The sequence below is a fragment of the Vigna unguiculata genome, chromosome 10, assembly GCF_037176805.1.
Source record: "Vigna unguiculata cultivar grain cowpea cultivar isolate G323 ecotype 2 chromosome 10, ASM3717680v1, whole genome shotgun sequence".
Classification (NCBI taxonomy): Eukaryota; Viridiplantae; Streptophyta; class Magnoliopsida; order Fabales; family Fabaceae; genus Vigna; species Vigna unguiculata.
Window position 1 is genome coordinate 52,840,541 of NC_140801.1, and position 19,616 is coordinate 52,860,156.

The 19,616-nt window shown below is 29.5% G+C and overlaps 1 protein-coding gene and 1 pseudogene across 2 annotated transcripts; both read left to right on the forward strand.

The window, feature by feature from the left end:
* Nucleotides 1–1,913: 1,913 nt before the first annotated feature.
* On the forward strand, nt 1,914–6,223 carry LOC114167167 (katanin p60 ATPase-containing subunit A1-like). The gene is made up of 7 exons (XM_028052157.2): nt 1,914–2,139; nt 2,228–2,720; nt 3,931–4,137; nt 4,562–4,806; nt 5,008–5,166; nt 5,311–5,398; nt 5,680–6,223. The coding sequence occupies exons 1-7, from the start codon at nt 2,018–2,020 to the stop codon at nt 5,959–5,961; spliced, it is 1,596 nt and encodes a 531-aa protein (XP_027907958.1). The 5' UTR covers nt 1,914–2,017; the 3' UTR covers nt 5,962–6,223.
* A 571-nt stretch (nt 6,224–6,794) lies between these two features.
* LOC114166180 (uncharacterized) lies at nt 6,795–8,987 on the forward strand (annotated as a pseudogene). Its single transcript, XR_003599864.2, has 6 exons — nt 6,795–7,032; nt 7,134–7,286; nt 7,585–7,656; nt 7,763–7,885; nt 8,615–8,734; nt 8,883–8,987. The product of XR_003599864.2 is annotated as an uncharacterized LOC114166180 (transcript).
* Nucleotides 8,988–19,616: the final 10,629 nt, after the last annotated feature.

Genomic DNA, 19,616 nt, shown 5'->3' on the forward strand with positions numbered 1-19,616 from the left:
CCTTTAACTTTTGGTGAATTTTGGAATTAGTCTATTTTGAAACTTTGAACCAATTTAGTCTTTCATCTCTCGAAATACGTCGATTTAGTCATTTTAATCAAATTTTATTAAGTTTATTTGACATATTAAGCACGTTTCATAATAGTATTTGACTTAACATTGAAGCAAAAATGTGTCAAACAATATACACAACTCAACTACAATCCTGAGATACATACGAAACATCAAATAAATCTAACAAAATTTGATTAAAATGGCTGAATCCACGTATTTCGAAAGATGAAAGACTAAATTAGTCCAAAGTTTCAAAATGGACTAATTTCAAAATTCACTGAAAATTAAGGGATCAAAAACATATTTAACCCTAAAATTTGAATCATATGTAACATGTCAAAATTATAGGAGTTATAAGATAGAAGATGACATAATTTTGACATGTGACAGACTTAAATTTTGATACATAACATTTTTAAATAGTGATAATACAAATACAAACATTAAAAAAATTTAAAAATTTAAATATAAAAACTAAATTCCTAATTTTTTTAAGCATCACACACTATCATTTAAGTTCAGTTTAGAGATAATAGAGATAAGATTACTTCATAGGTTATAAATGAGGATAAATATTCATCATATACCAATTTTGTGTGAATGAAATAAACTTAAACTTTCTTTCCAATGAAAAAATAAATATTAAATTATTTATTGTACCTAGTTAAAAAAAAATGACTTGTATGGATTGAACCTCCCTCACTGAAACCTACTTTCTTGTTCCTTTTTTTTTAAATTTTTTGAATGTCATTGGTATCAGTATTACTCCACCCCATTAATGGCTTTTACAACGGTGGCCCAACTTTACTTTATTCAAATAATAATACTCCAATGTTTAGATCAACTTATTAAAAAAAAAACGTTCAGATCAAAAACAAAAGCGTTTGATTCTACGTTTACTTTTCATACAACTCATCGTCAAAATATTTTATCATAAACAGTGCCATATCAACGATTGGGTAACTTCTACTTTCAACTTCTATCTATATTATTGGATGAAAAAAATAAATAAAATGAAGTTGTATATTTTTTAAAACAGTTTCCTGTGAAATATTAGTATTTTATTTACGCATTAATGTTGTATATAATGTTGTCGATCCAAATTTACATGCATCTTGCTGTTTATACTGCTATTCGGACAGATCACAGACCTTCATTAACATACGTGACTTGTTATGGACTTTACAAATCTAGTCAACCTTAAATGCAAGTTGAATGAATTTGATTCCATTGGTTAATAAGATAAACACACCATTTTTTTACGGGTGAAACAGAATGTTGAATAACGTTCATTGGGTTAGATTTTAACTTGACTCTGATATCATGTTAGAAGTGAGCTTTAAGCCTAATCCAATTTTACAAAACCGACTTGTGAAGTGAAGATTGCACTCACTTATATATTATGAATTGGCCTTACCTCTAGTCGATGTGAGATTTTTAACAAAGATAAATTTTTAAAAGTAAAATCGACTTATAAGATAAAATTTATTTATATTTATATTTATACGGTGTTGTAAATATTATGTGAAAAAAAAATATTAAAAATAAGAATATCTAGGGTGCTGAATTTTGAATGGAATGACTTGACATGATTACACGAAACTCCACTCAAAGAATTCAAATAAAAAGGGAGAAGAAGAGAATAAAAGGACTATAAAGAGTTAGATTTTCAAAATGAAAAGGCAAAAACAATAACGTTACGTTGACATTTTATTTTCAACAGAATAGATAAAGAAGAAATAGAAGTGTAAAAAGGAATAGTTAGGAGAAACTGGGCCACTTCATAATTTACGAAAAGAAAAGTGGTTGTGGGCTGGTGGCCCCATCTCACTGGACTCAAATTCAAAACTTCAAAGCCCATCTAAGAACACCATCTCGTTTCGTTTCGTTTCGTTCCAAGGAGGAAGTGTCACTGTTAGGAACAGAACCAGAAGCAGAGAATCAGAAGAAGAAGAAGAAGATAATGGTTGGAGGTTCCTTGGGAGGGTTGCAAGAGCACCTCAAGTTAGCCAGAGACTACGCCGTGGAAGGACTCTACGACACCTCCATCATCTTCTTCGACGGTGCCCTTGCTCAGATCAACAAGTACTCTTTTTTTCTCTCTCTTTCTCTTCTCAATTTCGTGCAATTTCTGTCCCTTTCACTGATTCGTTCCTTTCGTGAATTCTTTCAGACACCTAAGCACCGTCGAGGACCCTTTGATTCGCGCAAAATGGATGAATGTGAAGAAAGCGCTTTCGGAAGAAACCGAGGTTGTGAAACAGTTGGATGCGGAGAGAAGGGCTTTCAAAGAAAACCCAATTGGGAGACGCGCCGTTTCGCCTCCCATTGCTGCCAAGTCCTCGTCTTTTGTTTTCCAGCCGTTGGATGAGTACCCCACTTCATCAAGCGGTCCTGCTCCGTTTGATGATCCTGATGTATGGCGCCCACCCAGTAGGGATACCAGTAGGAGACCCGCCAGGGCGGGTCAAGTTGGTACCCGCAAATCCCCCCAAGATGGGGCCTGGGCTCGAGGTGCTACTGCTAGAAGTGCTGCAACTGGGCGTGGTGGTGCTAAAGGTGGGGGTGCTACTAGTAGGGTTAACTCGGGGACACGAGCATCTGCTGCAGGAAAGAAAGGCAATGTTTCTGGAAAGTCTACCAAGACGGATACTGCAGCTGTAACTGTAAGTTTCAACTTTGATGAGGCAGTTTGTTGGACAACATTCACTGTATGTTGTTGGTTGGAGAAGTCGTTTCTAAGGATAGTTTTTTAATTTGGTTGGTGGACTCAACCGTATTTTGTTGGTTTATTTGCTTAATCTTATGACGCCTTAATTATTGAATAGGTTGTTCTTAGCATTGATAGGGTGTGTTTGGAGGAGTGGTTGCAACTTTGACATTGAATGAACATGATTTTTGTGAAATCGATTCTCGTTTAAACTGGTTATGTAGTGACATACTTTGTGTTTGGATTATCTTTAACTTTTTCTGTAATCTAGAATTGATTGTAAGTAAATGTGAGTTTATAGTGCAGTGTTTTTTGGTTTGGATTACACTTTTTAGAAAACTGGTTTCAACTTGTAATGCTGTTTTGGAAACTTGCACTCGAAGTCTATTTTGGATATGTTGTCACCAAATAGACTAGAGTGTAACCAATATTAGTGGAAGAAATAACATGACTAAAGTTAGAGCTCCTCTAGTGGAAGGTGCTTAGGGGTTGTTTTGGGTTACTAAAAGCAACTCTTCCATTGGAGTGGTCTCACATCACATGGTATTCCGAAGATACTTGATAAATTTTCTAGTTGCTTCTCTAAGCAACTCCAAGTAACTCAACCTTAATAATACAAATTATTTTACTCAATGGAACAATCAATATTATTTTCAGTAATGAAGTATACATCAAAAAAATATATAAAATTGTGAGTTGTTTGAAGTTCTTTAGAGTTTTTTCCACTGGAGCGTAGTGAGTGTGAGTTGCTTTGTGATGATGGGACAGAGTCGGATCACAAATTACGTTTTAATGTATGAAGCAACTCATGTGTTGTGCTTCTATTGGAGATGTCCTTAGTGTTGTGCAAAAGCTGATTCTAAAAACTTCAATGAGACTAGTGTCTAAAGCTTGGAAACATGTTCTAAACAATACCAAACGTCTAGCCAATGAGAAAAACATATTTGACTCACTGAGGCTCAAGTTGAGGCATGCCAACTCACCCTTAGCCTAATGCATCCAGGTGTTAATATTGTATTAGATCCACGGTGAAGTGTTTCTTCTTCATGTTGTGTAGTTTCTCGGATTATCAATTTGCCCTTTACATATTGCATCCCTGAGTCTGGATAGTTTGAAAAACGTCTAACTTCTTAGATATGTGGTTTTGTCCTTGCATTTGCTAATAGAATGGACAAAATGGTGATTCTGAAGATGGTAAGTCAAAGAAGGGTCAATATGAAGGTCCCGATCCTGAATTGGCTGCAATGCTTGAAAGGGATGTGTTAGAAACCTCTCCTGGAGTTAGATGGGATGATGTTGCAGGACTTACTGAAGCAAAAAGACTTCTAGAAGAAGCTGTTGTGCTTCCCTTGTGGATGCCTGAATATTTCCAGGTAATTTTGATTAAATTTCTATCTGAATTCTTGTAAAAAGCTGGCTTACTTAATGCTACAATCCAGTTATATTTAATAATCATAGTTTATTTTAAAACTAATAATTTGGAATTGTGGTTTGTACATGATACTCCAATTGTTATCACGGTGGTTATTTTAGATATTTGGTTTGGCATTATGATAACCTGCTTTTGCATACAATTTGGTTTCCAACTAAGCCTTGTTTATGGACTTATTGTTGCAAAATAAGTTCATGCTTCTCTGGTTACATGCGTATGACTTTTTGAAATTTTAATTAGAAATTTGTTTGGTTGATTAGGCCTATTCTATAAGAAATCTCATAATATCCGCACATTTGAATCTCTGTGAATTAAATGTCTTGGGGAATATTGAAGTTTGGTGCTCATTATTTTTGTTCTTTCAGGGAATCAGGAGGCCATGGAAAGGTGTTCTCATGTTTGGACCTCCAGGAACCGGGAAGACACTTCTTGCTAAAGCAGTTGCTACTGAATGTGGGACCACTTTCTTTAATGTATCTTCTGCAACTTTGGCTTCAAAATGGCGTGGTGAGAGTGAACGCATGGTGCGGTGTTTGTTTGATCTTGCAAGAGCATATGCACCAAGCACAATATTTATTGATGAAATTGATTCTCTATGCAATGCAAGGGGGTGAGGCTATCCTGTTCTTTAAGACATCCATTTTATGCAGTAGTCTTTCAAACTTTTTATGGTTCCCCAAAATGAAATTTCATTCAATCCTTTGCTTACATTACTTGTACACATTCGTAGGCTGTGTTAGCTTCACTTTTATTTTGGATTGATTATGGAAGTTATATTGAGTTCTGATTGAATTCACATTTACTTTGTCAGGGCATCTGGGGAGCATGAATCATCTAGAAGGGTGAAATCTGAACTTCTTGTTCAGGTTGATGGTGTAAGCAATAGTGCCACAAATGAAGATGGTAGCCGTAAAATAGTAATGGTTTTGGCCGCAACTAACTTCCCATGGGATATAGATGAGGCATTAAGGTTTACATTTTTTTTTTCTGCATAGTATTCTTTACTATTTAAGCTGTAAGTTATAAAAATGTACGATTAGTTATGTATGTTATAAGACAAAATCTCTTTTCTCTACGCTTTCTGATTCAATTTGGTGCTTTTAATGCAACACAGGAGAAGGCTGGAAAAACGTATATATATTCCTCTTCCAAATTTCGAGAGTCGTAAAGAGCTGATCCGGATAAATTTGAAGACTGTTGAGGCAAGTTGTGATGTTAATTTCTGTGTTGGCCATATATGATTTTCACCTTATAATTTTTGTTGTGTGGAGCTATAATTGATTTATACTATGAATCAATCAATTATGTTGACTTGAGCTTTATTCAATTTGAGCATTTGTGAAGTCAATAAAATTGTGTTGTGATCTGAAAGGGCAAGAAACTTACTCTAAAAACAGTTTATGTAATAAAGGGTAGCAGAATCATGATTGGATTATTATTACTGTTATTGCTGATGATGGTACTGGTATTCCACTTTCACCAGGTGGCGGCTGATGTGAATATAGATGAAGTGGCTCGGCGGACAGAGGGATACAGTGGAGATGATTTGACTAATGTGTGTCGTGACGCCTCCTTGAATGGTATGAGGCGAAAGATAGCAGGAAAGACTCGTGATGAAATCAAGAACATGTCCAAGGATGAGATTTCAAAGGACCCTGTTGCCATGTGTGACTTTGAAGAAGCTTTGGTAAAGGTCCAACGAAGTGTTTCTCAGGCCGACATTGAACGCCATGAGAAGTGGTTTACCGAGTTTGGATCAGCATAGAGACTGGGAAAAACATCAACCACGGTAGTGTTGTTTTTCTTTTTTTCCTACGGGTGGGTGGTTTGTATGTGTTGTTTGTTGATGTTTGATTCGTTTGCTGACGAAATTCATTGTAGTTTTATGGTATTGGAGGGATCTTCAACTGTTAATTTGTATCTGTGATCATTGAATTTTGATGTAATTTAGTCTGACATGATTTCAAAGCTGCTCTTATGCTTTAATATACACCAGTTTGTCAGTTTAGAATGTAATTTAGAATGTACATCAGTTTTGCATCTTATGTTGTTGTGCTTTCGTTTTGTGATGATATCTGTATCAAACATTCCGTCAAGAAAATTTTAGATGCCTTCAATGGTGTTTGTCTTTTCTTTGTGACGAGGCATTGAATTACTTGATTATGTCGCCATGTAACGGCAATCTCAACACGTTCTTCCTTCTTCAGTGAGAAAATCAAAGTGACAGAGGCTTATGATTTTGTCTTGTTCACTCATACCATCATAAAAAGTGAAATTTTCTTGATTCATCATGAAATTATGTATATTAGAAAAAATTAATGGCAGTTTTTGTTTTCGGTGATAGAAATTTTTAATACCCTTCCTTTTTTTTTAATAAATACGAGAGTAAAGATTGAGAAAAACTTACAAGTTTATACACACACAGAGGATTACACATAAAAAATTTAAAAATAATTTAAATAGAAATATATTATACATGTATATTTCACCGTTAATTAAAAGATTGTGAGAAAAATAGTCATAATCCAAAATATAAATATTTCTATATTTTTAACTATGTTTACCAAAAATTGTTTGAAATATAGAATTTGCGTGGGCTATATTTTTTAATTACAAAAACTTTCACTCAACTATGGTTATTAAATAGCTTGAGACAAATAATAGAAACCCAAAGAAGAAGAAGAAGATTTCACAAGGCTTAATACTAATTTCCCTCTTCTCTTCCCAATGGGAATATTCATATGGACAAGTTTGGCTCTTCTTTCTTTGTATCCCCTCTTCTTCACATGTGAAGTCTCTGCTACTTCCACACAGTTAATATCCAACCTAAGATTAAGTATATACTTAATCCCTTCTCTGCTCTTCCAATTTTACCATTAATTCTATTAATTTTTATTATGAATCTATTTTGTTCATGTGATGTTTATGTTTGTGCAGATATTTTTAATGTATGCGATTTAGTATATTGTGGGAAAGGAACATGTCACCTTTCTTCCTCCGATTTACTCGGTTTCAGATGCGATTGTGATTCTGGTTGGAAGAAGCCTAACATTGGTTCTTTCCAATTACCACCATGTGCTCTTCCCAATTGTGAGTCATGCATCATTTTAATTATTCTCACTTTGATGTTAACTTTAAAAAATTAATTTTAAGTCTAACTTAATCTTACAAAATCTATGTAAGATGAGATTTACGTTCACTTATATACTCTATTTTGTGAAATTGAATTAGACATAAAGTCTATTTTTTAATGGTTCTTGCATGAAACTAATCCATGAAACCAATTCAAAGGAAGTGACTTTATCACATAGCATATGCAAGAAAATTGAAATTTGATTCCATTCATGATTCGAACAAAAGGGTATATTTGCTGAGATGAAAGGTGCAGGTACTGTTGATTTAAACTGTGGCAATGGTTCTTCGTCACTCCCTTCTTCTCCACCTACAACAGTGAATGATCGTAAGCTCATAGAATAGTTTTGTTAAATTCATTAAGTGCCTCTCTTGTTTAACGTTTTGCAGAACAAAATGTGAAATAAGACATGCACACTTTGATTTGTATGCAGCTTGTTTGTTGAATTTGTGTGGGGATGGAACTTGTGAGAGTAATGGCTCTGATTTTAGGTGTAAGTGCAATGAAGGCTCAGCCAATCTACTCGACGATCCAAAGCTGATTTGCATTAAGAAGTGTAAATTGCTTTTCTCTTATCTCATTTTGCTTAGTTTTTCCTTCTATTGCTCTTTCATACTTGTTTCAACATGTTCAAAAAGAAGGTGACTTTGTTCTGTTTGTGTAACCTATCTATCTTCATTTGATTTGGGTTAATAAAGGGTGAATTTTTATTCCAATTCATGACCTTAGAATTTGGTTCTTTAATTCAATTGATTAACACCAACTAAACCTAAATCACACCTATCTAAATACTACATTTAATCCAAATGTTTCTAGTTATTAGATTTGGAATCCAGTTTTTTTACTGGTTACAAAATTAGAATTTATCTCTATTTCTGTATATTCCGAAATTTAAAATAAATGGACGTAGTCTTCTTAATCCACCAATTTTAATTTTATTTACGATGTTCTAAAGTGATATTTGAAATGAAATATGTAAAATAATATAATCAACTAAAACATTAGTCTAAAATATCGTAATACTTACAAAAAAAATAATACATTTAAGTGTGAAAGATTATATTTACTTGTTTTTAAAATTTATAGTTTAAATTGTATCAAAATTTGAAACAATAACATATTTGAATTTTATGAAAAATTTTAGGAACTATTTAGCTCTCTGTTTACTTTTTATGTTATTTAATATGAAAATTGGACTGATATATTAATTCTAAACAATTCACATTAACGAAAATAATTGTTCAAAAATATTTTAATGAAAGTAAATTAAATATGTATAATGCAGGCACTTTAGGAGGGGATTGTGAGGGATTTCATCTAGGGTTTGACTCATCACCTAACGAAACTCAGCCACCGCCGGAAAAATCAGGGACTAGTGCCTCTCCTCCCACTTCTCCGACTGCAGGTTCTGTCAGAATATATTTTCTTTTATTGTGAAAAAATGATCATTTATAATTAATTTTTTTATTTTTTTTAATAAATTCTAATAATGAAATTGGTTGAGTGAGTAAAAGAATGCAGAAGTTATCTTCTTCATTTTGTGTGCATGGCAGGGTCAGGTGAAACGCTGCGTTGCATAAGAGGGCTTCATGTGCCAGCCATGTTGATACTAGCATTAATATTTGAACTATGGATTTAAAAGGGAAGACCAAAGTGCAGAAAATATCTTCAAAGTTTTTTACATTGTTCTTTTGTTTTGGATTGTTATTATTATGTATGATAAATTTAAAATTTCTATTTGGGTTCATCTTAGAGTAACCTCAATTATCATCATAAAAAATAAGTACATATGCGCTTTCACTAATTAAACATAAAGAAAATAAGTATATTTTATGAAAAATTTAAGGAGAAAGTATATACATATAAATTTGTTTATATATATATATATATATAATTAATATTAAAAACATATTTAATTAAATAAAATATTTTTTAACCTTTTAATTCATCGGTTAATATTTTTAATTAGATAAATCAAAATATTTATTAAATTTACATGTTAAATTATTTTATTATATTAAAAATTAAAACTTAATTTATAGGTATTAATGATTTAAATTACAATACTATTATATATTTACACTTTTAAAAAATATAATATAAAAAATTAATTTTTTCTTTAATTTTACTTTTTAAAAATGTGTCAACGGACGAACCGACTTGTATTTTGGCCTGTCAAATTGACGGGCTGGAAGGGCGTAGCTAGAATAAGTTGACGGATTTAAATCTTCAATTCAACTCGTTCCTTTTAAAACAGGTTGACAAGGTGGCTTGTTGGGCCTAATCCATTTTGTCACATCTATTGTTAGTCACAACGACCAATTTAGATATTAATTTACAAATTAAAAAATTATTAGTTACTAAAATAGTCACTATTATGAATAAAACATTATAATTGATTGCTAAATTAGTCACTAAGTAATTAGAGATTAATTTAAAAATTAATTCCTCCGGTAGTCAAAACCTTGATAGCGAATGTTTAGTGATCAATTTATAAACTAATTTTTTTGATAGTCAAAACCTTGATAATTAAATCATTAATTAATTAGAGACTAATATAGAAAATAATTCTTTTGGTAGCTACTTGGTAGTCGATGTTTAGTAACCAATTTATAAATTAATTTTCTTGATTGCAAAAACCTTGATAGTTAAATATGTAACTTTTCTAATTAGTCAAATTTATAAATTATAATTGATTGCCAAAATTATATGCACCATCGACCCTTCACCTTTTTTAGTTTGAATTTTTTGCGTCATTTGAGTCACAGTGGTCGACGAGGAAAGAAGAAATGAATAATATTCTTTTTTAAAAGTGTATAACAATACATCATACTGATTAACTCATCACAAATTAAACTAAAAATGAATTAATTTAACTTAAGTAATTTGTTAGTATAATTCAAAAATTTTGTAACCTGATTTGATCTACCATAAATTGGTAGATTAAATAAATTGAGTCACTTTAAAATGTTTTATTTTTTTATTTTATTTTATATATTTATTACAATATAATTAAAGTGAATTATAATATATTTATTATCATATAACTCTCTTGGAGTTATATATGAGGCTCCCCGAATATTTGGTATGATCAAGTTGTAAGTAACTTGTATGCATTGCTCTTTTACTATTGTGGTGGTGTTTCCCATTTTTTTCAAGTTGAATGAAACAAGAGAAAAGTTTGTCTCTTGTTTTGAAAATTTCGTGATCTGGCATATCCTGAAATACCTAAAAAATTTATAGAATTTGGTGAAGTGATGTGAAAGTGGATTATCTAGCAAGCATTATCATGTTTTTTCCTTTGAAATGAGAGGGCCGACGGCACTTGCATCGTTTCCACCTTCTTCTTCAAATAATCTTTCACCATTCATGCATTATAGGGTCACTAACGAATTTAGATTCTCTGTTGATTTTTTTTTCTATTTTTTTACCTTGTTTTCATAATACATTTATTATCACTATTTTTAATATTTTAAAATATATTAAATAGATATTTAAAATATCAACACAGTATATTTTAATACTCAGCAGAAAATAACACCAAAAAAATTAATAGAGAATCCAAACTCGTCACTGACCTCAAATATCACTTTTCTAAAAAAGATTAAGAATTATAAAACCTTTTTAGGTTCAATGCTAAACAAAATATTTATGGAACGTGAAGTTATATAACGTTGTCATGCACTTCTGAATATTTGTTCTTTTGTGCTTGCAGATCCAGTGTGATAGCACTCTTTGTGGTTAGGTCATATGTTGAAAAAGAAAAAGTTATTCACCATTTTTTTCCAAGGCCTCACTGTAGCAAAGTCTTTTCAATATGTTACCATAACTTGAAAATGACTAAAGTGATTTTCTATAATTACTCTGCCTTGGCTCGTCACGTATATATATACTTCAGTCACAAGGTTCTTAATTAGGTTTACATATAACCGAATGTTTTCATTACTTTTTAGAAAAAAATATGTTTTGTTGTTTTTTTTTACATGGATTTACCCCATGTGAGGTGTGATAATTCCAAATGTTATTGGATGTGACACTATTTTAAATCACAATAAAATAGGTGAACAAAATTAACTATATTATTCTAAAAATATATTTACAATAAAAAGTAAATTGAATAGTTTAGTTTTAAAAAATTAACATTTACGGTTACAGTTCTGTCAACTATTCAATAACTCAAAATTATTTTATTGATGAAACACATAGTAGTACATAAGTCAAAGGTTGAGAAGGATCAGTTCATACAGAAGATCGAGACAGATTGATTTATTAGAATTTGAAAATTTGACCAAGTTTGTTCTAACCGGAATTTTTCGAAATTTGACTTAGCCATCCCTGCTTTAAATTCGACCTAATTTGGTTGAGTAGGCTCCTACTAAAATTTGTTGAATTCGATTAAGTTGACCACGACTAAAATTTGGTTGAATTCGATCCGACTGAAATTGAAAGTGATGGTTTGTCAGGTTTTACAGGAGGGGTATCACTGGGGAGAACAACACCAATGAGATCTAAGCCTAACCACATAAGACATTGACATACAGGGACCTGCACTCGTCTAAGCCGGTTTTAACCATCAGCTCTGATATCATTTGTCAGGTTTTACAGGAGGGAGTATCATTGGAGAGAACAACACCAATGAGATCTGAGCCTAACCACATAAGACACTGACACCACTCTCAACCCAAAACCTTAGGGCAATGGGTTTATGGGTCTTTATTCTTATATAGTGCTCTACTTTCTCATTTCTAGCCAATGTAGGACTTAGAATCACACTTGGATTCCTAACATGGTTGAGTTGTTAGAGTTTTTGTGGACGACGAGAAGACCTAGACGAAGAAACAATAATAACATCATATACTTTCAATTATTACACATGACACATTTTGAGTAAATCCAGGTGAAGAGATCTAAGAACAAGATATTTTTTAAGAGACATCGAATTTGCCTTATATATATATATATATATATATATATATATATATATATATATATATATATATATATATATATATATATATATATATATATATATATATATATATATAATATGAAAACAAAGAGACTCACCCCTGATGGAAAATAGTTAGGAATAGTCCAAGTGTGAGTCAAAGTCCTACATTATATATATATATATATATATATATATATATATATATATATATATATATATATATATATATATATATATATATATAATATGAAAACAAAGAGACTCACCCCTGATGGAAAATAGTTAGGAATAGTCCAAGTGTGAGTCAAAGTCCTACATTAGATAAAATAGACAAAGTTAAATACTATATAAGAATAAAAACCCATAACACACTATTGCCTTAAGGTTTTTGAGTAAAAGTGGGGTTAAATCTCTTATATGTGTAAGACTAATATCATATAATCATATAGAATCACAATCTTTCAATGTCTAAAATCACAACACATACGTGAAAAAATATATAAACCCATCGTGTGAGTATATATATATATATATATATATATATATATATATATATATATATATATATATATATATGTTTGATATTTATTCGTGGAGCAGCTTATTTTTTTTTTTTTTGCACTGATAAGACAATTATATCATTGGTTATTAATTGAGTTTTATTTGCATGCCGTAAATAATGAGACATAAGTGTAATTACATATGTTTAACAGTAGCATTAGTTGCATAGTTGAATGAGAGAAGAAAGAATGCGACAGAAGAAGGTGACATGAAAATGGAGTTTATATTTATGTTGAATATTTTCTTAATGAAAATGATTAGCTTTGCAATTGCAAATAAAGAAAAAGATAAACAAAGTGGGGTGGGCTTCTCTAAAGTCAGACACTGTACGACTCACAAATTTTTTTATTGCGTTTTCTCTGTACAGTGCAAACGGAAATGCCACCCACGTCTAAGGTATATATATTTATATAATTACAAAAATCATATTTTAAAATAATATCACAAACTTTTCTAAATTCATTAAAAATATTATCTACTTACTAAAATCTATAGTGTTTAATGTAGGAAGTGGTTTAAGAAAAGTCTAAATGTCACGTCATCGGGTTGAATAAAAATAAAGTCTATGAAATGGTATTAATTATTATTATTAAACTATTAAATCAGAAATTGTTTACTATTAAATCAGAAATTGTTTGCTCTTAAGACATGCGACCTCTTTTTTTTTTCTTTTTTTCCACGGTTTGCAATTGACCTTCTGTATTAGCAACAGTATAAAATAAGTTTCAAAAACGTAAATAAATAAGATTTTGTGGGAGGAGATTTTTACTATCAACTGTTATAAAAGCCTTTCTGAAATTTATAACAGGATAACCAATAGTTCCTTTCTCGACAATTACAAATATTTATTTTAGAAAAGAGTTTGCCAATATTGGCACAAAATATATATATATATATATATATATATATATATATATATATATATATATACTTTTTTTTTCAAATATATTGAAAATGCCTTTTTGATGCAATTTGGTGTGGGTGTATAAATTAGTGAAAAATAAAATGTTTAAATATGTTTCTGGTTCCTCAAGTTTCATTGAAATTTGTAATTAGTCTCTCTTCAAAACTTTTGATCAATTTAGTTCTTTATCCTTGAAAATACGTAAATTTAGTCATTTCAACCAAATTGTGTTAAGTTTATCTGACGTTTCAAATGCATTTAATGATAGTATTTGAATTATTCACACCGTTTGACACATTTTTGCTTCAATGTTAACTCAAATATTATTATAAAATACATTTAAAATATCAAATAAACTTAACAAAAATTGATAAATTGATAAAAATGACTAAATTTACGCATTTATAAAGATAAAAGACTAAATTTGTATAAAGTTTCGAAGATGGACTAATTCCAAAATTCACTGTTTGAAAGACAAAAACATATTTAATCTAAAATAAAAATACAAACTTTGAAATAGAATTATGTAAACATTTTTTTTAATGTTGCCATAATATTGTTACAAATATAATAAACATAACACATAAAATATTTTACTCCTTTAAAATATATATATATATATATATATATATATATATATATATATATTTGTTAAGTTGTTTTATTTTTTTCAATAATGTCAAAAATTGGATTGATGTGAGTGTTTGATTTACTAAATTGTGAGTTTTGAAATACATAGTGAACTCAATCTTCCTCTTACATTGGATTGATGTGCCACGAAGTCATGTCGTACATGCTTCCAGTGGTTTAGGTGAAGGAAAATCGACAACAATTAATTAACTAGACAAACTTAATTAACTGTATTTAACTGTTCACAATAAAATTTATTCAAATATTCATGAGTTTTGAAATAAATCTGTGTTTTCAAGATTCGAACATAAGAGATATATTATATTTTAAAATTTTAAATATTAGATAAAAGAGTAAATACATAAATAAAATATTAATTTGACATGCGTTTAAGATTTTGGAATTAAGGAAAATATTGAGTTAGTGTAGGATATGAGGAAAGAAGGTAAAAAAAAAAAGAATAAAATAAAGGCATTATATTTTGTCGCGTTGTAGAATGAAAATTTCTTGTGTTCAATTATACCCCTAGGACATGCCGACTTTCTTTTTGTTCCCCTTTCCAAATAAATAAAGTTGATGCATACTGATCATAATCTTAATTCCTATGCACGCGCATCTTCACTATCATTACAATAATATACCATAATTTTAATCTAATAAACTCATTTATTCACATTGATAGCTAAGTTATATATACGATGATAATACATTGAATTTGATAGACGATGCGATCAATAAATATGTATGACTTTTCTTGTGATAAAATTTAAAATATATATATATATATATATATATATATATATATATATATATATATATATATATATATATATATATATATATATATATATATACTGTATGACCTATTGTCATCCTTAGCCAGACCATCGATTAGGCGGTCCAAAGACAAGTGGCCGAAGGTCGTCGGCTACCGGCTTCCTTGGGTTGTTGATGTTGCAATATTTCCGGAGTGATTTAAGGGAGTTTGCGGCCGGACAACCTTTGCCGTTCATTCCAATTGAACTTTGTCTCTACAATTATGGAGACCTCCGCCAGGCCGCACGGCCCTCCGGTCGGCGGCTGCAACAAAACTAAATCAGTAAATTAAAGTAATACAAGTCCGTAATCAAGTTTAAAAAGCAATTGGGGCATGATTAAGAAAACCTTAATCACGGGCCCATGTCAAAAACTATAAATAGAAGTTCAAGGTAAGTTGATGAGAACTTTTACTTCGCATTTATTACATCATTAATTGCATTTACCCGAACAGACTTGAACTGACTTAAGCATGCATCGAAACTTTATATACAGGTACCTCAATCGTCTGGACAACCGAGCGGGTGAAGGCCAGAAGAAATGGGAGAAAGAACGAGAGAGCGAAAGGTGGAAAGTTGTACAAAATGACTTTAAGGACAATTTAAGTGTTGGAGATATGTGTTTGGTTCCTGTACCAAAACAATATCAAAATTATGAGTTGGAACATGTCATGATGAAATTTATTGTTTTTTGAATTTATTTTTTGGTATAAATACACATTTGGTACCCAAACTTTTTCGGAAAGTTCAATTTGGTACCCGAACTTTAGGAATGTTCAATTTGGTACCCCAATTTTCTAAAGAGATTCAATTTGATCATCTCCGTTAAGTTGGAGTTAACACCGTGTCCGTACAGGACACATGTCAAGCCATGAAATCTTTATTTTTATTTTTATTTTTTTTTCAAAAAAAAATTATTATTTTTTTTTAAATTATTTTTTTTAAAAAAAATGAATTTTTTTTTCCAAAAATTTAAAAATTGCCACGTGTCAGTTTATCATCGTGCCACGTGGCAGCTTACAATCATGACATGTGACAGTGTAATAGTTATTTTCAATTTAGTACCCTAATTTAAATTTTTGGTTCAATTTAGTACCCAAATTTTTTAAAATGATCCAATTTCGTCCTTTCCTAATTGAGACCAAATTAGTAAATAAGCTTAATTATAACTTATATAAACATGTTAAAATAATTGTTTTGAATTTATACATCAAATCACTACACCTAAATATTCAAATTATTTTAATCATAACAAGTGTAATAAATTTCATGTATAAAAAATTACAAAGGTTAAAATGTAAAAAATAAAATAATTTAAGTATTTAGGTGAAATGATTTGATGTATATATTAGAAAAAGTTATTGTAACATGTATATATAGGTTGTAATTAAGCTTATTTATTAATTTGGTCTCAAATGGAAGATGACAAAATTGGATGATTTTAAAAAATTGGGGTACTAAATTGAACCAAAAAATTAAATTGGGGTACTAAATTGAAAACAAATATTACACTGCCACGTGTCATGATTGTAAGCTGCCACGTGGCACGATGATAAGCTAACACGTGGCAGTTTATAAATTTTTGGAAAAAAAATTAATTTTTTTGAAAAAAAAATAAAAATTTCATGGCTTGACATGTGTCCTGTACGGACACGGTGTTAACTCCAACTTAACGGAGAGGACCAAATTGAATCTTTTTAGAAAATTGGGGTACCAAATTGAACATTCCTAAAGTTCGGGTACCAAATGTGTATTTATACCTTTATTTTTTCATCTATTGTAATGTTTAATCATATTATCAGGATATACCTCAATAATTTGTGGTGTATTTGATACTCGATATGTTATATATGGATTTTAGTTGAATATTAAACTCATCTTAATTCTTGATTTTTATAATTGTTGATGATTTTAGTCTTGAAGTGATTTAAATGTTGTATATGGTAGAACATATTTACTAAAAGTCTTCCCACACCTATCTATTGTTATTATCTATATCCATGGTCTACTATGCTTAGATTTGTTATAAATTTATAATGTAAAAAGATGATTATGGTATGATATGTTGAAACATATCATAAAATAAAATGTAATTAATTTTAGTTGTTAATTAATTTAGTTTTAATTAACTCATATTTTATATGATTGATTGCTTTCGTGTTGTATCTATTCAATACATGAATATCTGACAATATGGATTCTAGTCAAAATTTAAATAAGTTCTAGTACCTCTCTTACAAGTTTCTATTAATTTTAAAAATATACATTCGAATGTGTTTTGATTATATCTAATTATATTTTAGACCATATATATATATATATATATATATATATATATTTTTTTTTTTTGAATAAACTTTTTGTTATGTCAAACTTTTTATACTATAATTTATAATAAATTAAATTGTATATATAATTTCAATTTTTCGTTTGTCTCTTACAAATTTAAGAAAAAAGATAAATAATTATACTTAAAAAAAACAGAAGAATACCTTTTTATTTCAACAATTTTTTTCATTCAATTATTATAAATATTTGTAGTCCTTCTTTTATATTTATAAAGTATTTTGATGGGGAAAAGTTGTAAAAATATTTAATACTTTATTTACACAGTAATTTCCGAATATATGGTTGTGCACACAAAAAGTGAAGAATAGTATATGAATATCATGTGTGATGATGTGAATACACGATTCCATGTTATGTAATACGACCAATTACAAATTATCGGAGAAGTGCCATCAACGTTGTCCATTATTAGTAACAACTTACCAACATTTTTCATCCACAATAATATCTCATTATATATATATATATATATATATATATATATATATATATTTAAATTCATCTTAAATAATTAGATTATTTATTAATGATGAAAGGGATAACAAATATACTACAACTCAAAAAATAAAATAAAATCAAAGATAATAATAATATTTTCATTTATATTTTGTCACAAAGAAAAATTATCAAACTTATATTATTGATAGATTTTGTTGGGTCTTTTGGAACATAAGTCAAATCCACACATAAAATATTAACACAACTTTTACTCTAAAATTTTAAGGCAATAGATTTTTGAGTCTTCGTCCTTACATGATATTCAACTTTCTTATTTTTACTCAACGTAAGACTTAAACTCACACTTAAATTTTTAACGTGTCTTTATAAAAACATATAACACTAGTGAAACCTTAGTTTGTATAAAGAATTAATGTTATCTCTAACACAATTTTAAGACAATAAATATGAATCTTTTTTATTATAAAATATTATTTTCTTTTGTATAATATAAGACAAATCAAGATTCTTTATTGAATTTTTCGATATTATCCTGTACTAAACATTAAAAATATATATCTATATTGATATTTTCTTATATTTTGAAACATCAATGTTCATCTTCATCTATATATTTTGAATAATAGAAGAAGTACACAGAAAATATTAGAGTTAGTGGTGTGTTTTTGTGAATGAAAAGAAGCATTAAGATTGGTGATAAGATATGGGGACAACACAGAAAATTGTTGTACTGTTATGAAACCATTGCTGATGTCAAATATCAATAGGCCAACTAGAGGGACATGGAACAGGGAAAACAAAACTCCAATCACATAATAACAAACCAAAACTTCACTCTTATCATTAACACTTCATCATTTTCTATTTTTTAAAGTCTTTGTGATCCCAAATATTTTACTCATATATTGTTTTTTTTAAAGGACAAACTGATTTATGAAAACAATATTATTTATACTAGAATTTAATTTTAAATTTAATTTTATATTATCTTTAGATTTTCATTATTTTTGATGAAATAAATACATACTTTTTTTTTTCTAATAAAGTGATTATTTTAAAAAAAGAAAAGAAAAAAAAAATACTGTAATCACCGGTGCATGAAGGAGATTTGGCAACGGTTGTTTTTCATATTCTTTATCGGATCCTAAACTGAAATATATTAGGACGAAAAAAAAAGAAACGGCTTTTCACCTCGTGTGTGAACCGAAGTCATAAATCTGCTTTCTGCCTAGTTTCAAATTGACCTGAAGTCATAAAAATATGCGTTATTCTTTTATTCTATCTAAACTAAGCAGAGTCTTAAAAAAAGATAATGCTACGCGCATATTTCACATCTCACTTAAAATTAAGTTCGAAAAAAAAAAACTGATGAATTATTCAGCCAATGCATAACTTTGCATGTGTAGTGTGAGAACAAAATTAAAGTATGTGTATGATGAATGATGTGCGATATTTTATAAACTAAAGAAGTTTATTAACTAAAAAAGTATTTTTTGGAGACACAAGTTATTGGGACAGATTTTTTTTCTTCTTTTGTAAGTAAATCCTTTTTTTCACCAAAAATAATTAGTGGGGTTTGTGTTGTACAGAAAAATTATATTAATCTCTTAAAAAAATT